Below are 26381 nucleotides of genomic sequence, written 5' to 3' on the forward strand. Positions count from 1 at the left end.
TGCACCCAGTGGAGACGGGGGACCTTAAGAACACCGACGCCGTTGCCAGAAATAGAGCAAGTGGTGTGTTAGGTTGACCTCGCGGTGACCAGCGCAGGCCCTCGTCCCCATGGGGGGGTGGAACGTTTTAGGGGATGTGGACTTTTTTCCAGTAAAACCTGCCAAATGGGTTTTGTCAGCGGGGCCGAGAGGTTTAACCTAACATCCTCTAAGCGGAATCGCCCTGCAGTTCCGCCGGGATTTAAGATGAGAAATCTGTGAAAAACACACACAGACCCTGTGGATCAGTATTGTGCGAGGATCATAATATTATTAGTGTGATTCATATATTTATAAAGTACAACACACCTCTTAGTAAAAGAATCAAGATACTCTTACAGGGAAAGTGGGATGCCAAAGCACCTTTTCCGCAGCACGGTACCTACTAGTGTTGTACCTAGGGATGTCCGATAATATCGACCTGCCGATATTATCGGCCAATAAATGCGTTAAAATGTAATATCGGAAATTATCGGTTTCGTTTTTTTTAATTATCTGTATCGTTTTTTTTGTTTTTGTTTTTTTTATTAAATCAACATAAAAAACACAAGATACACTTACAATTAGTGCACCAACCCAAAAAACCTCCCTGCCCCCATTTCTTTCTGTTATCAATATTCTGGTTCCTACATTATATATCAATATATATCAATAGTCTGCAAGGGATACAGTCCGTAAGCACACATGATTGTGCGTGCTGCTGGTCCACTAATAGTACTAACCTTTAACAGTTAATTTTACTCACTTTCATTAATTACTAGTTTCTATGTAACTGTTTTTATATTGTTTTACTTCCTTTTTTATTCAAGAAAATGTTTTTAATTTAGTTATCTTATTTTACTATTTTTTTTAAAAAGTACCTTATCTTCACCATACATGGTTGTCCAAATTAGGCATAATAATGTGTTAATTCCACGACTGCATATATCGGTTGATATCGGTATCGGTTGATATCGGTATCGGTAATGAAAGAGTTTGACAACATCGGAATATCGGATATCGGCAAAAAGCCATTATCGGACATCCCTAGTTGTACCGATACAAATATTTTGGTACTGGTACCAAAATTATTTCGATACTTTTCGGTACTTTTCTAAATAAAGGGGACCACAAAAATATTGCATTATTTGCTTTATTTTAACAAAAAAATCTTAGGGTACATTAGACATATGTTTCTTATTGCAAGTTTGTCCTTAAATAAAATAGTGAACATACAAGACAATTTGTATTTTGTTAAAGTAAGCAAACAAAGGCTCCTAATTTAGCTGCTGACATATGCAGTAATATATTGTGTCATTTTCTATTCTATTATTTTGTCAAAATTATTAAGGAGAAGTGGTAGAAAATTATTAATCTACTTGTTCATTTACTGTTAATATCTGCTTACTTTATCTTTTAACATGTTCTATCTACACTTCTGTTAAAATGTAATAATCACTTATTCTTCTGTTGTTTGGATACTTTACATTAGTTTTGGATGATACCACAAATTTGGGTATCAATCCGATACCAAGTCGTTACAGGATCATACATTGGTCATATTCAAAGTCCTCATGTGTCCAGGGACATATTTCCTGAGTTTATAAACATAATATAAATGAAAAAAAACCAAAAGAAGATGTTGTGATGCCAAAAAATATTGACGTAATCATAGTAGTATCGACCAGATACGCTATTTTACTTGGTATCATTACAGTGGATGTCAGGTGTAGATCCACCAATGGCGTTTGTTTACATTTTGACGCCTGTGAGCTACGGTGTGTAGTGAAGCATGTTTAGCTATTCCTCGTCCTGCAGGGATGATACTTGTAAGAAACTTACTTTATTTGTCGCCATGAAGGCCAGGATTAGTGATTTAGAAGTAGCTAAAACACTGCAGACTGGGGTTGGACTTTAGCCGCTAGCTAGCTAGCCATGTCTTTAAGCACCTCTTCCGGTGGGCGTTTCAGTGTTATAACTTCACCTTTATCGTTAGTTTTTAAGCCAAAATGTGTCCGTTCTCCCTTTTCTGTCTACACACTGTGTCTGCTTGTAAGTACTTGTTAATGTGCGCTGCCGAACATGCTCATCTGCTCGTAAACTAGCAATGTCACGACGACGGGGTCGCGGGGGGGTGGCGGACCGGTACTTTTCAGAGGCGGTATAGTACCGAATATGATTCATTAGTATCGTGGTACTATACTAAAACCGGTATACCGTACAACCCTAGTACCTACATAGCTCTACTCACTATTGATGCTTTTCTATTGGCAAAAGCAGGTTCTAAGCATTTGTTAATTTGTCATCAAAGCAACATTGGCACATTTAATAACAGCAAGAAAACATAAATACACAATACCTCAGTGGCGGGCTGTGCGTTTCTTTCCTAGGCCTTCAGTGATGTCCTACTTAGTCCGACTTCACCTCTCAAAATATCGTAATTTATGTCACCACACGGAAACGACTGCAGATACTATAAAGAAACACACTTGCACGCTACTGGGCGTGCAAGTGTGTACAAACAGTGTACAAAAGGGTCTATTTTTCGGCGCATTTAAAGTTTAATAAACCCACTTCAGCAATAAAAACATATCTTATGTGGTACTGTCAAAATAATTCAAAACAAATACAAAAATTGTAAAAAACAAAGGAAACATGAAAAAATAAAGAAATAAAATATTTGAACTTACAATTTGTAGAACCCATTCGATGCCGTATAAGCCAGTGGTACCGTGGCAGTAGTCGGTTGATTCGTATGAAAGTGGCGGGGAAACCATTATGCCGCCGATGTTGTGCCAAAATGTGATTGCCTGCCAAAAATGTATTTCCTTCGCGGGACTGCGCACCGCTCGCTAAACCTGCATTGCTTGGCTTCGTCGCTCCACAGCAGATTACTTGGTGTAAGACAAACACTTTATCTTCGTGGTTATTGTACCGGTGAGTTTTCTGTGGTTTTCTATGGCTCGTATGGTTCCGGTGCCACTTCCTGTTTTGCAACTTGTGATTGGATACTCACTTGGGACTCCCAAGTGAGTATCCAATCACAGCGTTAGGCCAGCTTGATTCTGAAGGACTCCGGGAAGATTTGGTACAGCATGGCAACATAAGCTAGGTGAATTCTGATTGGATACAAACTCTAAACTAAAAACAACAGCATTGGAAGGAGCATAATATGACATGAAGAGAATATGAATACTTTAGATATTTAGGGAAAGTAAATTAAAAATTACTTTTATCTTTAATTATGATCATGATTTCTGGCTATGTTAGGCCAGCAGAGATTGCGTTCACATTAGACATCGTATTTTTTTGTAATGTGAACGACTACATAAAAAGATGGGATTTGACAAAAAAAAATCTAAATTGCAGTGTAAATGTAGCAGCCTAAGTCTCGCTGCGGTTAGAGGGAGTTTTTACATGCCTCTGTCACCAAACGCTTTAATGTGTAAAAGTGTCTAGAGATGAATTCTGTTGTGAATTGATTAAACTTGAGTACCTAATTTTAGCTTGTCTGGATGCTGTAACATTATACCCCACTCACCACTTTGCTGCAGCAGCCCATGTTTGATTCAACTTGACTTGCATGCTAATGTTAGCTTAGCTTGAGCGGCATGTTTTGTATTAAAATTCACTTGACAGGCTAACGTCAGCCTACCCTGCTGTAGTGCTTTAGCCCAGGTTGCTGCAAAATACAAGGCTGCCAACGCAAGTCACGCAAATTACGCTTTTCACACGCACTCTTGCCACACCTCGACTCCTCACACATTTCTAGAAATTCAGCCAAGCCTTAGCTACTTCTAATTGGCTGAATTTCAGCCTCTTATTGTCAAACTAGATTCTCCATGGGGACAAGTTGTCAGTGTAAGATCAAGGTAAGTGGAGGGGTAAGTGGGGAGATTGACACATTTTTTTGTCACTTAAAAGGTGGGGTACCTAAGTTATATTCTTTAATGCAGTGTTTTTCAACCTTTTTTGAGCCAAGGCACATTTTTTGCGTTGAAAAAATCTGGAGGCACACCACCAGCAGAAATCATTAAAAATCGAACTCAGTTGACAGTAAAAAGTCGTTGCAATTGTTGGATATGACTTTAAACCATAACCAAGCATGCATGACTATAGCTCTTGTCTCAAAGTAGGTGTACTGTCACCACCTGTCACATCACACCCTGACTTATTTTGAGTTTTTTACTGTTTTCCTGTGTGAAGTGTTTTAGTTCTTGTCTTGCACTCCTATTTTGGTGGCTTTTTCCCTTTTTTTGGTATTTTCCTGTAGCAGTTTCATGTCTTCCTTTGAGCGATATTTCCCGCATCTACTTTGTTTTAGCAATCAAGACTATTTCAGTTGTTTTTGTCCTTCTTTGTGGGGACATTGTTGATTGTCATGTCATGTTCGGATGTACATTGTGGACGCCGTCTTTGCTCCACTGTAAGTCTTTGCTGTCGTCCAGCATTCTGTTTTTGTTTACTTTGTAGCCATTTACGTTTTAGTTTCGTTCTGCATAGCCTTCCCTAAGCTTCATACCTTTTCTTAGGTGCACTCACCTTTTGTTTATTTTTGGTTTAAGCATTAGATACCTTTTTACCTTCACATTGCCTCCTGCTGTTTCCGACATCTACAAAGCAATTAGCTACCGGCTGCCACCTACTGATATGGAAAAGTATTGCACGGTTATTCTGCCGAGCTCAAGACAGCACCGACACTCAACAACAACACATCATTGCCGCAGCACAGTGGTTGAAAAACACTGCTTTAATGAAAAAAAAAAGTATCTATATTGTATCTGAAAAAAATGGTATGTCTGTGTGCTGCCTGTGCCTTACAAATAAGTATTTTAGTAAATAAAACACCGGAAGACAAAATCATTTGGGGCGGTCAATCCCTCCAGATCCAACCAAAGCATTTAGAGAAAGGAGGGCCAACAATGGAGCCTCCTCATTGGCTTACGCGATCTATAGTGACGCGGGTGCAAGAAGCGAACTTGTTTGCAGTAAAGCGTGGGTGCACAACACCCACATGGAAAGATCGCAATACCTGCGCTTGCTGTTACAGCATATACTGCTAAAAAACCCAAAAAGAGGAAATCAGGTGAAGAAAAGAAAGACGCTGTACATTAAAAAAAAACAAAGAGCCAAAACTGGAATAAATATTGGTACGGCGTATTCAAGTCAGTCTTGGACTAACTTTGGATGCACAAATGGCTGTTTTCCTTCTAGACAGGTAATCTAATGTTCAGCTCAATTCTTGTTTCATCTGACCACAGGACTTTCCTCCAAAAGGTCTTATCTTTGTCCATGTGATGTCAGATGAAACAAAAATTGAGCTGTTTGGCCACAATACTCAGCAATATGTTTGGAGGAGAAAGGGTGATGCCTTTAATCCCAGGAACACCATTCCTACCGTCAAGCATGGTGGTGGTAGTATTATGCTCTGGGCCTGTTTTTCTGCCAATGGAACTGGTGCTTTACAGAGAGTAAATGGGACAATGAAAAAGGAGGATTACCTCCAAATTCTTCAGGACATCCTAAAATCATCACCCCGCAGTTTGGGTCTTGGGCGCAGTTGGGTGTTCCAACAGGACAATGACCCCAAACACACGTCAAAAGTGGTAAAGGAATGGCTAAATCAGGCTAGAATGAAGGTTTTAGAATGGCCTTCCCAAACGTGTGGAGAATGCTGAAGAAACAAGTCCATGTCAGAAAACCAACAAATTTAGGTGAACTGCACCAATTTTGTCAAGAGCAGTGGTCAAAAATTCAACCAGAAGCTTGTGGATGGCTACCAAAAGCGCCTTATTGCAGTGAAACTTGCCAAGGGACATGTAACCAAATATTAACATTGCTGTATGTATACTTTTGACCCAGCAGATTTGCTCACATTTTCAGTAAACCCATAATAAATTCATAAAAGAACCAAACTTCATGAATGTTTTTTGTGACCAACAAGTATGTGCTCCAATCTATCACAAAAAAATAAGAGTTGTAGAAATTATTGGAAACTCAAGATAGCCATGAAATTACGTTCTTTACAAATGTTTGTAAACTTTTGACCACGACTGTATACCTGTGCACGTACAGCTCTCGTGCCCGATTTCATGCACTTCCAGAGAGGAGAAGATTGGGAGGGACTATCAGCGAGGTGCACAGAGTGGAAGGCAAGATTTAGAGTTTGAATTCTGCCTGGTGACACAAGATTCAAGTACCCCAGCTTTAAATATGTAAGTTATAAGAAATGATTATATAAATGTTAATATAAAGTAAATATAGCCTTGAAAGTTCAATAATGGAGTTTCTTGAATCAAATTAAATTCAATCAAAACTGCAGAATGGTTTGTTCCTCCTAGATAGCAGGTTTTACTCAACACAGACGTCATCAAAGCTCACATTTAAACATTCTCACACAGCACTAGAATTTTGCAACAACGCTGAGGTGATAGGTGATGAGATCCCCCTGTGACCGTGTTAAAACATCCTTGAGCAAGATGCTGAACCCTCAGTTGCTTCTGATGCTGCGTCATTAAGTTAAGTTAAAGTTAAAGTACCTTAGTAGGCGAATTCGGTTGTAGTGTCAAAGCGCTTTGAGTACTTTGAATGTAGAAAAGCGCTATGCAAGTATAATCCATTTACCATTTAAAAAAGGTAAAAATATAATACATCTATTAGTGGCAGTATAAGAGAAAGTAATGTTCAAGTTTCACCTTTGCATCGCATTTAACATAACATAACTGTGGTGCATTCAAAGACCCTCAATTAAAGTTAGAAACAGAGGCTTCAATAGGTTTTAAAGACAGGGGTGGAGGTGTGTGGGGGGGGGGGGGGGGGACTAAACTCCCAGGAGATGCACTAATAATAATGATGTATAATATGATTTGTATTGCCCATTGATAATAATCAGTTATGTATCAGCTAATCCCTACCTTACACTCTGAAGTAAAGGGAAACTTGACATATCTACAATCATATTCAAGTGAATAATGACAGGTTATATTAAACTCTACAGGCTGCATTTAATTTGTTGGCACTCTTTCGTAAATTTGAAATGGTAGCTTGCATTATGATTATACATTATGATTACATTCATGCTCAAATTGCTCTCCAAATAATGCTGGAAATAATATAGTTTATCAGCAATAATTTGCAGGACAACGTATTGTCCATCAAAATGTGTTACCAGCCAAGGTCTACTTAAAGTCATAAAACTGTGCCGCACGCCATGAAGTCTCAAGCGAGGGTTTTCTCAGAAGTTTGAATCCCTGAAAATTATACTCCACAGTCTCCATTTTGCTGTAGCTGGCGTTTTTGTCACGGCCTGGGTGCATTCATGTGTGCGCTGCGCAGAGCGCACTTCCAGGAGCGGGCCAGGCGCGTGTCAGTCCGGCGGCAACAAGCAGCTGCAATCAATCACCAGCAATCAGCACACCTGTGGCTGATCAGAGGACCTGCCTTCATAAGCCTGCACAACCTGCTGTCCTGCGCCGGAACGTAGTCATCTGTTCCAGTACAGTAAGTCGACTAAACAAGCTCTACGCACTCTCTCTGTGTTTCTCCACCGTCGTGTTGAATTGTCTCGTGTCCTTCCTTGTCGTCCTCCCTGCAGCCTGCCTTCGTTCCCACGTTACGAGCTGTGTGTCTCGTCTTACCGCGTTCCCTCTGCTCACCTGTCGTCCTCCCTGCAGCCTGCCTTCGTTCCCACGTTACGAGCAGTGTGTCTCGGCTTCCCGCGTTCCCTCTGCTTACCTGGCTGCCTCTTGGATCTCGACTCCCCGCCTGGACACCTTCGACGCCTCGCTATAGCCCCCGACTTCCTGACTGCTCACGGATCTACGAGCCTGCTCTGCCCCTTTTGGACTTCCGCCTCTCTCGCTCAACACTCACGGTAACATTTAGCAGTTAATTCCCACACAGTCACACACCATACACTAATGCAGACCTGGGCATTTGTGCGTCCCTGTCCGGCCCGCGTGAGGCCAATTATAAATTACAAAATAAATTTAAAAAAGTATCTATGTCGAGTGTGCAATACAACGGTGCTGCTTTTGTTTTGAAAATCGTTATTTGTATTACTTCTGTGTGGACGTATGCGTGTGCGTGATTGTGAGTGAATGTGAACAACTGCAATTACAAAATAAAGTTGAAAAAACATCTATGTCCTGCGCGCAATACAACTGTGCTGCTTTTATTTTGAAAAGTATTATTTATGGGCGTGTGTCCGTGTGTAACCTGCGAGTGAAGGTGCACATGCAGCGACAAGTGATGCACGGTTTACACCCGAGACGCCAAAAAGAGAAAAGTTGATGAGGAATGCCGTGTTTTCAACAACACATGAACTGCAAAGCAACGTCCCCTCACCTAAGGTGCGTGCCTGCGCAATTGCGCACTGCTCAAGCGTCCGCTGCGCGCAGCAAGTATATGCCGCGCACCAAATCAAATCCCATCTGAATTCTAAACAAAATAAACATATTTATTCTATGGAATTTTGCAATGCAACTTTGAGTGACAGTGACAACAAGCGGCCCTAATGGTGTTCGTCAACACCGTTCAATTGAACACCGTTCAATTATTGTAACGTCTATCGAGATGCTTCGAGGACAGGAATTATATCGATCACTTTATTGAACAAAACTGTTTATATTCGGACATAACCACACCAAAAACATGAGTAAAACAATTCTATCTCGAAAAACTAGTCATTTTCTGCCGTACAAACCAGGCCAAAACCAACTTGTCATCTGTCACCAACACGCATAGCACTAAACCACTGGTGCGTTTATGGCCACACAAAAAGTCGGACAACTCAAACACCACACAAAGTTACACTATGACTCCTCAGTCATACGTGTGCTTATTTTACTGTCATTTATTATTAATGTTAATTTATTTATATTAGTCATGGAATGCTGTTACACACACTATGTTGAAGTATTACTATTATTATTAATTATTATTATTATTATTATTTATCTTACGGTATATATCAAAAATAATTGTCCTGGGTATGACTCAAAACTGCATCCGGTGATGAGGCTTCAGTTCGGGAGTTTTGGAGTTTTGGGGAAGGTGGAGTTACCCCTCAGTCATCATTGCTCCCAGGTCCACTCTGACCTGGGTGGTAGTACCTGTCAGGGTCCCAGCTATGGGTTGAATAGCATTTCAAAGACCTCAACGGTGGAAGTGGCGGAGGATGACACTGCATGTCACAACGGCACTGAAGGCGGATGAAGGCTGCAACAGAGAGTGGTCTCCAGTCGTCATGGATCCATGCCACTGGATCAAGGCCCCTCTCTGCCAAGGACCGTGTGGTGGCTGCAGGCGCATCAGTCTCCCCACGCTAAAAGACGTCACGCGCAGGCGTCCTCCCGAATGGGAATCCATCCATTCTGAGGACAGTCATACTCGACTACGAGTGACTGCCGATGATGATCAAAAATAATATTGAGCAAAATTTAATTGAAATATTGTCGATGTGGCCCTCCAGCAGTGCTCGGGTAGCTCATGCGGCCCCCGGTAAAAATTAATTGCCCACCCCTGCACTAATGGATTTAGTCACACTCCATTCCCTTGATTATTAATATTATTATTTGTTATTTATATATATATCTATAGTGTATGCATATAAATAAATAGAGCTTATACTATATCCCTCCTGTCTGTGCCATCTCCTCCTCCTGTACATGCAACAGTTTTGTATTCAACCTTGTATTTAACCTTAACCTTTGCTGTGCATTAGCACTGCAAGTTGCAGTACTACAATCCACAGTCCGCCATGCTCTTGCGGCCCGTTTTGTTTCTGCCCTCAGTCTCCTCTTGAATTAAAACGACATCTTCACCTTTGTTGTTGTTCATTAGCACGTCATGTTTGGACAGATGCATTCATAGCATTGTGGTTTCTCTTCTGTCCTAATTTGAAGGCGAAACCAACATACTAACCACCCATCAAGCAGTTGGACACAATCTAGCACATAAGACTCACTTGTCTCTGGGGCCCTCCATGGCGGCCATCGGGGACAGGTGACGTGGGCTGTTGAGGTCTCGGTGCTGTCGGGAGGGCAGGTCAGCGGCGGGGGCGGGGTTTGCGGCGGGGGAGAGCAGCTCCGCTGAGGCGCTGTGGTGGGGGATGCCAGAGCCAGCGTACAAGCCTTGAAAGACAAACAAAAGTTAATTCGGCTTAAATGTGCCAAATGCGCTCAAAGGCTCTGCGTTCGGTCTTTTCTTTCATTTGATGGCAATGGGACTTTTGTTTTGACAACCTTCATCCAATCAGATGAAATGTTCTCTTATTTGTGCTGTTTGTAATTTAAGGTAGGCTATTTTCACCGCCACGGGGGCCCTGCGTTCAGCTGCTTGTCGTTATTACGTCATAATGAACTAAAATGTTACATGTGCGCAAATAATAGAACATTGGAAAGTAAAGGGGGCTGGATATTTGTTCGCCTTTGTATTTTTTGTGTGCAGATGAATTTGTTTATGCTCACTGCTTTCATCAAATGAGGATGTGTAGGTGCCTACTATAATGCATATTCCACATGTACAGTACGCCCACTGGACACATCATTAGGTACACAATGGAATCCATTACAAGAGCATCTTCCTCTACAAAGACAATATATATAATAACTTTGTTTGACAATGTCAAAGAGGTTTTAATCTACTGATTCTTTGTCATACATATAGTCACATTTATACTACAATAAAGAATATTTATCCCAGCAGACACAAGACATTGATACAACCTTGATTATACATACATGTCATTCAAAACTGACTTTGAAACAACGTTGAAAAATAGTTGTATTTCTAAATTGAGACAACGTTGGTGTCCAACGTTGGATCCACGTTGTTGGTTGGGAAATGACCAAATTTCAATGGTCAAATCAACGTCACAACCTGACATTGAATAAACGTTGTCAAAGAGCATTTTGTTCAACGTTGTATTTGTATTTGGTTGGGAAATGACCAAATTTCAATGGTCAAATCAACGTCACAACCTGACATTGAGTAAACGTTGTCAAAGAGCATTTTGTTCAACGTTGTATTTGTATTTGGTTGGGAAATGACCAAATTTCAATGGTCAAATCAACATCACAACCTGACATTGAATAAACGTTGTCAAAGAGCATTTTGTTCAACGTTGTATTCGTATTTGGTTGGGAAATGACCAAATTTCAATGGTCAAATCAACGTCACAACCTGACATTGAATAAACGTTGTCAAAGAGCATTTTGTTCAACGTTGTATTTGTCTTTGGTTGGGAAATGACCAAATTTCAATGGTCAAATCAACCTCACAACCTGACATTGAGTAAACGTTGTCAAAGAGCATTTTGTTCAACGTTGTATTTGTATTTGGTTGGGAAATGACCAAATTTCAATGGTCAAATCAACATCACAACCTGACATTGAATAAACGTTGTCAAAGAGCATTTTGTTCAACGTTGTATTCGTATTTGGTTGGGAAATGACCAAATTTCAATGGTCAAATCAACGTCACAACCTGACATTGAATAAACGTTGTCAAAGAGCATTTTGTTCAACGTTGTATTTGTCTTTGGTTGGGAAATGACCAAATTTCAATGGTCAAATCAACCTCACAACCTGACATTGAGTAAACGTTGTCAAAGAGCATTTTGTTCAACGTTGTATTTGTATTTGGTTGGGAAATGACCAAATTTCAATGGTCAAATCAACATCACAACCTGACATTGAATAAACGTTGTCAAAGAGCATTTTGTTCAACGTTGTATTCGTATTTGGTTGGGAAATGACCAAATTTCAATGGTCAAATCAACGTCACAACCTGACATTGAGTAAACGTTGTCAAAAAACATGTTGTTTGAACGTTGTATTTGTGTTGTAGAATAAAAAATGTGATTGTCAAATCATTGTCAGAACCCAACATTGATTAACTGTTGTCAAAAAACATGTTTCAACGTTACGTTTGAGTTGCTCAACGTCAGGACCTAATTCAACAAGTTCTTAACGTTGTTTTAATGTCTTGTGCATGCTGGGATACCACTGCAGCCAGCTAGTCAAGTAGAGCTGGCACATTTAAAGTTAAAGTTAAAGTACCACTGATACCCTCTGCATTTGACCCATCTCCTTGTTCCACCCCCTGGGAGGTGAGGGGAGCAGTGAGCAGCAGTGGTGGCCATGCTCGGGAATAATTTTTGGTGATTTAACCCCTAATTCCAACACTTGATGCTGAGTGCCAAGGAGGGAGGTAATGGGTCCCATTTTTATAGTCTTTGGTATGACTCGGCCGGGGTTTGAACTCACGACCTACCGATCTCAGGGCGGTCACTCTAACCACAAGGTTAGGCAATCACTCCTGTCACTAAGAAGAAATCCTCCACAGTATGAGTGCATCAACATGCTGCCTTGATGTCAGGAACCCGCATGGCTGCGGCGGTTGTGACCCCAAGACGCAGGAAACAGGGGAACAATGGGCAGGTAAGAGTCTTTATTGAACTCAAAATAGGAGGAAGCAGTCATACATGTACAGGTTCTCAACATAGTCAATCCTCGAGCACTAAGGAACAGGCGAGGCAGGCATAAATAGCAGCCTGATTGGCAACTGAAACCAGGTGTGCCAGGCTGCCAATCAGGGACAGGTGAGGGAAACGAGCACTCAGGGAGAAAAGCAGGAAGGGGAACGAAAAACAAGAGCGCCGACAGGAAACGAACACCAAAAAAGGAACCACCACCAGAAGTGAAGTGACAGATCGTCACATTACCCACTACAATTCTAAAATCTGTGCTGAGCAGTTTGTTACCACAATTCACTCATCTATTTAACATCTCACTTCAGATGTAACATTTCCAAAGGCCTTAAAACTGCTGTCATTAAGCCCCTCCTAAAGAAGAGTAGTCCTGATGCCACAGTACTGAACAACTATAAGCCCATATCAAATCTGCCATTTTTGGGCAAAGTACTAGAAAAAGTTGTACACCAACAGCTTAGTGACTTTCTTCTGTTTAACAATAAGTTTGATGCTTCCCAGTCAGGATTAAGGCCACACCACAGCACTGAAACAGCTCTTATCAAGGTGACAAATGATATCCGCCTGAACACAGACGCAGGAAAAGTCTCAGTCTTGGTGCTGCTGGACATGAGCGCTGCCTTCGACATGGTTGACCATACTATCTTGATACAGAGGTTCAAAAACTTGGTGGGAATATCTGGTTCTTCTCCTAAAGGGGAACGGCACTTATTTTTAGAATTTTGCCTCTCGTTCACAATCATTATGACAATTTATGTTATATATTTTTTTGCATTCTAAATAATAAATGAAATCAAAAGTTTGAGCCAGTGGGATATAAATCCCTTAAAAACATCTAACCACCTCCATTGAGGTTTTATATACATGATCTAAGTATATATGTAATGTAGTAACAGGCACATTTATAATAACATTTAATATTTACGTATTTTGATAATTTTAAGCATATTCGGTGCATTAATTTAAAATATGTACCACCTTTACTTTTCTTTTCCTTCATCACTGCAGACTTCATAAGAGCCAATAAACATAATAAAACATCACTTACTCTGCAATGTCCCCTGTCATTAGGATGCCGACTGCTAGGATGTTCATATATTCCCCTTTAGATGAAGAACAACCATAATCCTCACGAAAAAATGGAGTCGGTGGGGGTACCAAGCTTCTTTTCGTGTCGTTCTCACCATTTCCAAGCCCTGAATGGCTGTCAAAGTGTACCAACTTGTCGGAATACCTCCTCAGACGACTTCTGTCCAGGTGAGGTGCATGATTTATGATCTTTAATAAACTTACAAAGAGTAAGGAAGCGAGAAAGCAGTAGACCACTCGATGTAAACATAGGGAAAAACTGTAATGATCACAGCGCCGCTATAAATACTTTGTCTGCGTTAGCCATTGTAATAACAATATCAGTAATAATTGGTTAATATTCAAGTCACAAAATGTAAATGAGTATTGTTGCCGGTTTTTGGATGGTTATTTATTGGATTTTATGGGTGAAGTAATTCAAGTCATATCTCGATCACAGTACATACTTTGTTGAAATTGGTAACTGTGTCTCTGACCGAATGGCTATGTGGGATTTTCTCAGGGCCCGATTATGAGATCCCTATTGTTCAACTTGTACATGCTGCCACTCGGTCAAATAATTGATTGATTGATTGATTGAAACTTTTATTAGTAGATTGCACAGTTCAGTACATATTCCGTACAATTGACCACTAAATGGTAACATCCGAATAAGTTTTTCAACTTGTTTAAGTCGGGGTCCACGTAATCAATTCATTCATAATTCATATGCAGCTTCTATGTGTTCCACCACAACTATGCAGATGACACTCAAATCTGTGTGTCACTGACGGCAGGTGAAGATCGGCCTATTGATTCACTTTGTCGCTGCATGGAACAGATCAGTGTGTGGAAGCAAAACAATTTTCTTCAGCTAAACTCAGACAAACAGAAATGATTGTCTTTGGCCCACAAAAGCAAAGAGAAACAATTATTAGTCACCCTGAAACCTAATAATCAGGTTAGAAATTGAGGGTTAATAATGGACTCATACTTGAACTTTAACAGCCAAATTAAGTCAATAACATCAGCAGCCTTTAACCATTTGTAAAACATTGCCAAAATCAGAGGAATATTGTCTAAATCAGCCTTAGAAAAACTAATCCATGCCTTTGTCTCCAGAAGGTTAGATTACTGTAGTAGGCTTCTCACTGGGCTCTCTCTAAACAAAGCTGTAAAGCAGCTGCAGTACATCTAGAATGCTGCTGCTTGAGTCCTGACTAGAACCAGGAAATACGACCATTTTAGTCCAGTGCTTAGATCACTGCACTGGTTTCCTGTTGCCCAGAGAATAGACATTAAAACGGCACTACTTGTGTAAAAGTATTTTCATGGTCTTGTGCCAAACTTAATCTCTGATATGTTAGAGCCATATGAACCATCTCGAACTTTGAGAACCTTCAGGTAGTGGTCTCCTGCCGGTGCCCAGAGTTAGGACCAAACATAGTAAAACTGCGTTTAAGTTTCATGCTCCTAAAATCTGGAATAGTCTTCCTGAAAATGTGAGTTGGCAATGTTCAAATGCAGCCTGAATACACTTTTATTTAATTGTGCATATGACAACTGAAAGTATTTTATCTAGAGTATTTGAGTGATTCTATTTTAATTATGAATGATTTTATGATGACTGTATTTTCAGATTTTAATTTGAAATATGACTTTATCAACTTGTATTTTTGCATTCTTTTAATTTTCTGTAAAGCACTTTGAATTGCCTTGTATACGAATTGTGCTCTATAAATTAAATTAAAAATTAAAGTCACACACACACTAGGTGTGGTGAAATTACCCTCTGGATTTTACCCAACCCCTTTGTTCCACCCCCTGGGAGGTGAGGAGAACGGTGAGCAGCAGCGGTGGCCACGCTCGGGAATCCTTTTGGTGATTTAACCCCCAATTCCAACCCTTGATGCTGAGTGCCAAGCAGGGAGGGAATGGGTCCCATTTTTATAGTCTTTGGTATGACTCGGCTGGAGTTTGAACTCACAACCTACCGATCTCAGGGCGGACACTCTAACCACAAGGCCACTGAGCAGGTTAATAATATTATTTTATATATAATATTTATGCTTTTGGAACACACCGGTCCATATTTGTATACAGATATTTGATGTTACTGTACAGTATGTTACATTTGTTTATACATATATTTTTGAATTGCGTTTCATAATATATACATACTGTATATACATTGGTACCGCATTAATAATCTGTTAAAAAAGTATACAAATACTATAATAATTTCGTACAAATATTAATTTTGTACAAATACTAATCACGTATCTCTTAAGAAATACTGTAAATCCAGGTCAGTTTTCCAACATCAAAAAATAAGAACACAAAATACATTTTAAAGACCATAACGATTGTTCCAGATACAGAAAACAATGCAAAATACAAATAAATGGCGATTGAAATGGATTGTTTGGGCTATCGATTCTGTGGCATGATACGCGAGCAAACAGATTTTGCTACAGGCATTGTTTGGCCCTATGATAACCGAGACAACTTAATGAAAAGCAGGTACCACTGTATGTATTAATTTTCTTGCATATGTATTTTTAACATACGTATAATGGGAATTTAACTGGAACATTATTCCCTTAAGGCAGTGCTGCCCGGAAGCCAATTGCGGCCCACAGCTTGTTTACTTTATTGACCCACCACACATGCTCCATACACAAAAAACACGTCCCGGACTAGAACATTACACACAAAAAAATTGGAACCTTAGCCAAACCATCTCGAGGTAGTGTTGCAACTTTCAAAACCAACAAAGAAATTAACCTAAAAAGACACTCCATTATTAGCTCATTTAGGCTACAGTTCCCCAAAAATGTACTACATTAATGCTAATTTACTTATCCTTTAATATTGACATGCTACTGATTAACATTAGCAATTTTACATGGCGATTTCAACACCTCCAAATTTGTCAATGAAAACTACAACTAAGATGTACATTACAATCAAACAGCTGGTGCGTAATAAGTACAATCCTTACAGTAATAACACTTTTTAGGGTGCAACAAAAGCCTAGATTTAACAAAGACTGAACTGACTAGCCAACACACCATTAACTATACACTACTGCCATTTAACGTCTTCAACTTGAAACTGAAATTACAACTTCATGTTATACAAATGAGACTCAGAAATGTGATAACAAAACAAGATATAACAACTAGACAGCAGTTATAATCAGCTCATATTTAAATGTTGCAATACATTTTTTGAATTTTATAATCAAAAACATTATGTATTAACACAAACAAAAGTACCGGAAATTGCTACTGTTGAGTACCGGTTTCGATTCCCAGGTACTGGGAATTGGTACAGTATCAGTTCAAATGTGAACGCTACCCATCCCTATAGTCTTTGATGATAAGGTATGATGTGATAATATGATACTTTTTAGTGTGCTAAAAAATCTTAACATGGTTTTAGTTGGCAAAATAATAATTATAATAATATTAGTGAAGAAGAATAATAAGAAAATGGAATATCTCAAGAGAGTTAGATTAGAATCATTAGATATTCCACTAATTTGCTTTGTTAGCCATCCCTTTAGTCTCTGATGATATGGTATGATATGATAGTATGATACTTTTTAGTGTGCTAAAAAACCTTAACATAGTTTTAGTTGGCAAAATAATAATTATAATGATATTAGTGAAGAACAAGAAGAAGAAAATTGAATATCTCAAGGGAGTTAGATTAGAATCATTAGATATTCCACTAATTTGCTTTGTTAGCCATAACAAAACTAATACGTGGAATTTTTTGTTCAGATGGTTTAGGATATACATTGTACAATTTAAACACCTTAAATCTTTAATATATTTGCAAGTCGTACACCTTTTCCATGGCCAAATTCAAGCACTTTTTAAGGACTTTCAAGATAAATTTTCCAATTTTTCCAGTACCCTTCAAAAGGAGAAAACCAGTGAGAATCAATCCATAGCCTTGTTGTTTGAGGTCACCAAATGCTGTCTGTAGGAAAAATACGAAATATCTGCTACAACCTAAGCCTAACATTGAACCAGCAGTAATCATTAACTGAATGGGGCACAGAAAATGAAGCAGTGTTTCTGTAGACTATTCAATGTCATTGGTGTTTGCAAACATGTCTCCATTTGTGTGGTTTTTCAAATGTATTGTTCTTTTTCTTACTTACAGCACTCAATGACACTGAACAGCACGGATTGATTCACACCGTGTTTGTGCTTGTAAACTGCATAATGTGATATAAATACACGCACCCTCAAACTTTAAATTTCACTCATTTATTAAAAAAACTGTTCCACATTCCACATAATAACATAAAGGAAAATATTTTGTTTGTTTCAGAACACCTCAGTCACCTTTCATTAAGCATATCTAGCCTTATAACTGTGGCTATGATAACAAATTAACAAAAAGACAAAAGTTAACTTTTTTTGCTTTCACTGAAGCCAGACAAGTTAAGTAGACAACGAAAATAATAGAGCAAGAAATGCATATGTGTAAAAACTACAAAATCAATCATATCAACTCAGCTCTAAGTTGTGAAAAAGGTTACAAATTATACATTACATGACCTTCACAGTACAAACAAGTCCAATAATGGACTAATAATTTCCATCCAATGTTCATTAAAACGACAACCTCCCGGCATGATGGACCGATGCACCACTGTCCTCTTGGGGGCGACACAGAGCCGTATATACAGTACATGACAACAACCTCATGTAAGGGCTCGTGCAAAGTCAACAGATCAAGCGTGTAGCTTTCATTTTTAAGGAAACTTATTTTATTTTTTTCCATTTTATAATTTGCTTATTGAGTCAAACTGCTGAGAAATATGATGAACATTTCCAAGCATTTACAAGCACTTCACCCAAAATTCAAGCATTTTTCAAAACCTTGAAAACACATCAAAAAAATCCAAGCATTTTCAAGGTTTTTAAGCACCCGTACGAACCCTGACCATGAGCATCGCAGCCCTGCTAAACAAAATAAGTTGTTTGACAATGTGCAATGCTAAGTTAACCAGCCATGGGCTGTTGACTTCATATCTTAACATGTTGACTTTAATTTAAACTAGTGATTTTACTGACTGTTTGCCATAACATTGGAGAGCATCCAGATTAGTGACTGCGTGACAAAAGAAGAAGAAAAAAGGGGATGAAAGGTTACCAAATGCTTGCCACCAGGTGCAGCTGTTTTCAAGTAGACGCGTGCTATGTCCTTGATGTGACAGCCCTCTCAAATGGTTACAAGCCGGATTCATAATGCCCAAATCATCAATCACGCACCCTTAAATGTTTTTCCCCTTTAGCCCCAACATCTGTTATAACATTGGTCGAACGCAGTCGACAAATAGGTCCTGGGACTGCCTCAATTTCATCACTAGTTCCACTTTGGAAAGCAAAGGGACGGCACTCTTGTTAAACTTAGTGTTGGATTATGGTCTGGACAATTTTTATGCTCACTTGCTCCAAAGGGTCGTCAGTTTGAGACAGAGAGGAGTACACAGCCACTCGAAATAACAGCGGGTGCATGTAAAGGCTAATAAAAGGACGATGAGTCCGTCCTGTTCTCAAAAAAACGCTCCAATTAAGTTCCATAAAGCCCAGAGGGGCTTCTCCGAAAGGAGAGAAAATGTATAGCGGGTGAGAACTGAGCTGACTGGAAGCGTGAGTCACTTTCGAGCGTTAATGACAGGATGGACGCTTGCTCTAACACGCATCCTATTGGCACAACAAAGTGGAGTTCATGTAAATGGGGGAACCTAAATGCCAACATTTTAAACTGGGATGCACCTTTGAACACTTTGGCCGACAAGCCATCTCCTCGGGGGGCTTTTTTTTTTTCAAAAGGAGGTCCAGGAACAGAGGGTGGGTGAGGCTGGAAAGCCAAGACTCAAAGACATGTTGAGCGTTGTCAATGGAGTTCCAGCAACAATAAGAGGCAGCACCGGGGATCCTGGATGGGCTACAGGCACAAAACAAGGACAGATGTGTCCACAATCCTGGGAGGCCTGCGAGGCATCGCTCTGGTCTTTAATATCTTCATAATGTATTTCTCTTAGTCCTAATACAAAGTGGTGTTGACGTTCGGTGATGGAAAAAAATGGACGGCTGCACATGATGAATAAACGTTTCCTTTACGAGCTTATTGCCAAAGAGCTTTTTTGCGGTATTTGCAAAAGAAGACAGATTCAAATGATAGAGCCTTGGACTATAAAATAAAAAATGAAGTGATTGGTTGTCGCAAGAAATAAATGTCAGAATTAGAAATGTAAATAAACACAGGTCTACCCATATGTAGAGCCAAGCATTAGAAACTTTTCAACATGGTCCAAAAATGGCATCTCATTCGTCCGTGTTGGCATTTTTCGAGTGGATGAAACGTCAATGCACAAACTTTCCCACTTGGTAGTGCACATCCAGATGGGATACATTACGATAATCTATAACATTACATTTCTAATTTTCAATGCTTTATGTTTCATACACCCGCAAAACGTTTTAGATGACTGATATTTTGGAAAAACTTGTACAAGAGTGAAAATTTCCAATACGCTGTTCACTTTTTTAGCATTGGCATACAGATGGGGAAAATTACTGTTTCATCGCTGTAATCTTTTTATATACGTTTTCGGTAACACTTTAATATGGAGAACATATTCACCATAAATGAGTTGCTTATTGAAGCAACAAATACTTAATTTAGAGTTATTTGGACATTCGGGGAACATATAAGGGTCAGGGTCAAGGTTAGGGTTAGGGTTACTAATAAGCAATAATTCTGAGGTTATTGAGGAAACACTCTTAGTTAATGGCTTACTGGTTGTATAATAAGGCCATGCAGAATAAGGCATTAATAAGTACTTAATAATGACTAATTAAAGGCCTACTGAAATGAATTTTTTTTATTTAAACGGGGATATCAGATCCATTCTGTGTTGTACTTGATAATTTTGCGATATTGCCATATTTTTGCTGAAAGGATTTAGTAGAGAACATCGACGATAAAGTTGCAACTTTTGGTCGCTGATAAAAAAAGCCTTGCCTGTACCGGAAGTAGCGTGACGTCACAGGCTGAAGGGCTCCTCACAATTCCCCATTGTTATTCAATGCAGCGACAGCGAGAAAGCGACGATTACCCCATTAATTTGAGCGATGATGAAAGATTCGTGGATGAGGAACGTTAGAGTGAAGGACTAGAGTGCAGTGCAGGACATATCTTTTTTCGCTCTGACCGTAACTTAGGTACAAGCTGGCTCATTGGATTCCACACTCTCTCCTTTTTCTATTGTGGATCACGGATTTGTATTTCAAACCACCTCGGATGCTATATCCTCTTGAAAATGAGAGTCGAGAACGCGAAATGGACATTCACAGTGACTTTTATCTCCACGACAATACATCGGCGAAGCACTTTAGCTACGGAGCTAACGTGATAGCATCGGGCTTAACTGCATATAGAAACAAAAGAAATAAACCCCTGACTGGAAGGATAGACAGAAAATCAACAATACTATTAAACCATGGACATGTAAATACACGGTTAATGCTTTCCAGCCTGGCGAAGCTTAACAATGCTGTTTCTAACGACGCCATTGAAGCTAATTTAGCAACCGGACGTCGACAGAGCTATGCTAAAAACATTAGCGCTCCACCTACGCCAGCCAGCCCTCATCTGCTCATCAACACCCGTGCTCACCTGCGTTCCTGCGATCGACTGAAGGACGAAGGACTTCACCCGATCATCCGTGCGGCTAGCGCCGGCTAGCGCCGGCTAGCGCCGGCTAGCGCGTCTGCTATCCAAGTCAAAGTCCTCCTGGTTGTGTTGCTACAGCCAGCCGCTAATACACCGATCCCACCTACAACTTTCTTCTTTGCAGTCTTCATTGTTCATTAAACAAATTGCAAAAGATTCACCAACACAGATGTCCAGAATACTGTGGAATTTTGAGATGAAAACACAGTTTTTTGTATTGGATTCAATGGGTTCTGAATACTTTCGTTTAACTATTGACGTCACGCGCATACGTCATCATACATAGACGTTTTTCAACCGGAAGTTTAGTGGGAAATTTAAAATTGCACTTTATAAGTTAACCCGGCCGTATTGGCATGTGTTGCAATGTTAAGATTTCATCATTGATATATAAACTATCAGACTGCGTGGTCGGTAGTAGTGGGTTTCAGTAGGCCTTTAAGAGCCAATATGTTACAAATTTGGATGTTAGTAAGCAACTAATTAATGGTGAATATGTGTTCCCTATACTAAAGTGTTACCACGTTTTCTTTAACTTATTATAGATTCTAAACAATACTATAATGCCTTTTATCTAGGGTGCACCTTTGTATACATACGGTATAAATACAGTGCTACCACGGGGCGGCGTGGGGCGGTTGGGAGAGTGGCCGTGCCAGCAACCTGAGGGTTCCTGGTTCAATCCCCAGCTTCTACCAACCTAGTCACGTCCGTTGTGTCCTTGAGCAAGACACTTCATGGGTCTTGGTTAGCGCCTTGCATGGCAGCTCCCGCCCATCAGTGTGTGAATGTGTGTGTGAATGGGTGAATGTGGAAATAGTGTCAAAGCGCTAAAAAGCGCTATACAAGTATAACCATTTACCATTTTACCTCAACTTAAGAGTAGTTTGAGATACAAGCTTTTTGTTATGAAACGTCTTCTAAGAGCAGTCCAGTTGCGATCGATTGAATGCCCTGAGATGACAATGACCTGGATGAATGAGAACATTCATAGACATAGAAGGCAGAAGAACCATGTGATTGCTAAAAGAAAAATAATGTAATTACAGTGTTCCATTAATAATTGCGGCGGTTACATTGCATACGCCCCCGAGGTAGGTGAAGGTCCACAAAGTAGGGACAGTGTCTGTGATTTGTATAAATATTTTATGCATTTAGAGTTTTCATAACCCCTTAATATATTCTTAACCAGGGGTTCTTAATATTTTTGACCTTGGGGCCCAACTACAACGTTTTTTCAAATATTAACACTGAATTAGTAATCTTACTCTTGATTTTAATCTTATTCAATAATTATATCTAACTTACTTACAGTTTAACAGCATAAAGCTTGTCAAATGATAGGAATCACCAAGATTATTATCGAGGTTTATGTCAGGCTGTTATGTCAGGCTGATTACAAAAATAGATACAAATGAAATATACTGCAAAAAAAAAAACCTGATAAAATAATTTACATAAAAGTATGTTGTGCTAAAATTAACAAATTAATTTTTAACTAAATTAATAATAAATATATATGTTTCTTAAATACATTGTCATTAAATTTAAAGTGCAAATGAAAACACAGCTTTGTTACTTTAGTCATAATTTTTGCGCTAAAGAAACTTCTTTATAACTTTAGCTCCAGACTTCTTCTGTTTGTTTGATATGGTCATTACTGCCACAAGTGGTGGAAAAGTGTATTACAACTAAGTACAGATGCAGCCCAACAACACCTGATTAATTTCAATGGTTCTCAGTCAGTATGTGTCCATGCACTAAACTAGTCCAATTTCTCAAATAGTTTGGCTCTAAATAAGTATCATAAAACTTATGGAAACACTTTAATCCGATCTTGTTCGTTTTTTGAAAAATCATACTAACACATCGGGATTATGCGATTGGAAAACCAGATCTTTTGAGGGGTTGTGTGCCCCGGAGTAGACCCTTCGTATCGCACATGCGCCAGTCTCAACGCGCGGGATATAACCCAGAAGCAGATACCATTCAGTAAAAACATAGCAACAATTGTAATGAAGAGGACACTGTTTATTTGCCTCACAAATTAAAAGAACGGAACATTTTGAAGTACATCGATGGGAGAAAAAAAAACGGATTAAAAATAACTCCGTATTCCACACAACTGGCAAGATAGTCCAGAAGAATAGCAACCTTCTTCTCGAACAGTATCGGCCTGGGGCGCAAACTGTTTTTTTCTTCGGAATTAAAACTCCTTCCAAAGTTTTGTTTTCATAATTCATCGTCCGAATATTCCTTCGAAAAAATTTTACCGCCTGTCTTTCTATGCTTCGGACCTGCATCCGTTTCGATACATTCTTGGTTGTAGTGTCATGTTTGTAGCTGAATATAAATTAATGTATGTATGTATGGCCAATAGTCACATTCGAGAAAGTACATGGACACTTGGACTTCACAAATCAGACTAATTCAGTGCACGGAAACGTAGTGAATGGTACTTTAAATCCACAATGCACTGAGATTGTAGTAAGTGAACTGCAAAGTGGTGAGGAAACACTGTACTTATAATTAAATAAAACAATATTACTGTATATTGGTGTATGGTTATTAAGTTAATAACGATAATGCCGAAATATGTCAATGAAAGCAAATGACCAACAGTATTGTTTTGTGACAGCAAGTATTTCACTGAGGAGTTATAGTACAGTAAAATACTTCTCTCTTATCTCTCAGAGTTATAGCACCACCAGTAGCTTTGTGGCATGCATCTGGCTGCAAATTCATTTCTTACATTACCCCAAAAGACACTAGTGCAGATTAATATTTTAGGACCCCAGGTTGTTGAGAATATTCTTATTACATAAGCGTTGCCTCTCCAGTACGCTGTCCATCATCACTCTTGGTTGCGAATACGCAGCCCGGTGTTATGAGTCCATATTTGATTGATGGCTGTCATTGTGCACAGAAAGAACATCATCCATTGCAGCTATGTTGACAAGCTTGTTGATGACCACTGATGTCTTTTTGATTACTCCACCAAGTGCTGGGATTTATAGCATTTGGTATAAAAAGTGGCTTGAAAACCAGCCAGCCTTGTACGGACGGCCTCATTATGAATTGCACAACATGGAGAAGGGTCTCACAACTGCAATTTTCTTTGCTTCGTTGAGTTATTTTAGCAGTATTTCAGTACTTGTTACAAGACTGTTTCGGTTGTGTTACAGTAGGTGATATACTTTCTTTTTTAGGATGCACAATCTATTCTAATTCTGATCCAGTAAAACCAGGAAACAATTGAATGGCTCCAGCTTGCAGTAAAGATAATTTCAGATTGCACAAGCAGCCGGTCATTTGGACAACTGTCTTTAAAAAGACTTTGGCGCACACGCGCTCTGAGCTTGTATAATGGTTGGAGAGGTTGTCTAAACCGGTATTGTTGTTGACGGTAAACCGGTCCAAAATAAAAACAAAGGAGACAAAGTAAAAAATAACCTTCCATTGTGAATTATGTGGGGAAAACTCTTTTTAAAAAACGTATTTATCCTCATTTCCTTGCCTACATTTTATATGTAACTGTTATCAGCATACTTCTTTTATTTTTATTTTAACAAAAAAGGTGTACCTTGAGATACACGTGGCCCATCTTATACGTTTTTCAGGGGTCTCTTGTCTAATTGTTACGCTTTAGGTTACGAGCAAAAATTGGGATTTTGAGTCTCCCAAGTGAGTGTGAAGGACAGTGGTGAGAAGAAAAAGTGGATGATATTCACTAAATTAAAGAAATAAATCATCAAAAAACATGACTGAGCATGTAGCAGACTTGGTGGAGCAGTTTGCGTGAATAGCATTGCTAGTCTGCGCCATACTAAAGAAAAATAAGTAAATAACGCTAACCAAGGATGTTAAAATGATATCTCACATTTATCCATAAAAGATGGAGAGGCTGCTGATAGTTTTTGACGGAGAAGCAGCTCGCAGAAAATACTGTAGAAGTCCGCTGTCCAAGGTAAATGCTGTACACTATTATTACATAAAACCTTGTAACGTGGTGCGCCTAATGTACGTATTAATTTTGGATGTGCTTACCAATCTCGAAGCAATTTAATTCGGTACATGGTGTAATGATAAGTGCGACCAGTAGATTGCATTTACACATAGATTAGTGTGGACTGCCAATTGACGCCTGTTCAACAAAGTACCTGTAAGCAAGCAACACTAAAATGTTGATGTTTCATTGAAAATATAGAACATTACACACGGCGCTCAAAAATCTGTCAAAACGTTTTTGTACGACTTTGGTAAGCTGCGAAGCTACACTGCTTGATGGATTGTCGGAGCATTATGGCTACCGTAGTCAGACGTACTGTGCTTCAACATACATGTATTATTATGGTGTGTGCATCAGGACTTCAAAATGGCACCTATTAGGAGACATATTTTCTGGTGTTTTGTTTCACAATATTATGCAAAACCAAATTTTCTTACCTATTGGTACCTGCTGTTGTGTATTTGGGGTCTCCAAAGTCCTGAAAATGTTCGCGCGTCCGCCATTGTAGTCCGCGCTGAAACCGTAGTCAATAAGCTCCTTCTTTTTCTCTATTTTCTTGATGTGGGGCATTCATCCTCCGCTGTTGCCATTTCTAATATAAAGTAGCGTACAGTTCTAACTTATACCTGTCAGTAGACTCTCTATGGAAGCAATAAAAACTACCGGTACAACAAAGATGACAGGGAGAAGACGCTTTGGAAATGGAGCCACGTAAATAAGACCGCCAACAAAACTGAAGAGTCGGTCAGAAAGCGACTTGAAGATGGTCTGTAAAACATAATCTATGCAACATTTTGACCAAAAGAACCACTATTACATGTTATGTAGCCCTCAAGAACATGTAGAAAATGTAGGAATGTACAAAAAAATTCATAATACGACGACCCCTTTAATGCGCTTTATAATCTGGTGTGCCTTCTGTATAAAAATAGACCGGCTCATCGGCAGTGCGCCTTATAATCCGGTGCGCCCTATAGTCCGAAAAATATGGTACTGTAGTTGTTGTAGTACTATCCTTTGTATTGT

At 39.3% G+C, this 26381-nt stretch overlaps 1 protein-coding gene across 8 annotated transcripts in view; it reads right to left on the reverse strand.

Annotated features, from left to right (window-relative positions):
* The window catches only part of LOC133644590 (zinc finger protein GLIS1), a 256829-nt gene that overhangs the window by 39538 nt on the left and 190910 nt on the right, over positions 1 to 26381 (reverse strand). For all 8 annotated transcript variants that reach the window (XM_062039213.1, XM_062039214.1, XM_062039209.1 and 5 more), the window contains one exon: positions 9986 to 10151. In XM_062039213.1, the coding sequence (XP_061895197.1) occupies positions 9986 to 10151 (166 nt within the window). The remainder of the gene's footprint in view (positions 1 to 9985; positions 10152 to 26381) is intronic.

The sequence above is a fragment of the Entelurus aequoreus genome, linkage group LG27 (assembly GCF_033978785.1).
Source record: "Entelurus aequoreus isolate RoL-2023_Sb linkage group LG27, RoL_Eaeq_v1.1, whole genome shotgun sequence".
Classification (NCBI taxonomy): Eukaryota; Metazoa; Chordata; class Actinopteri; order Syngnathiformes; family Syngnathidae; genus Entelurus; species Entelurus aequoreus.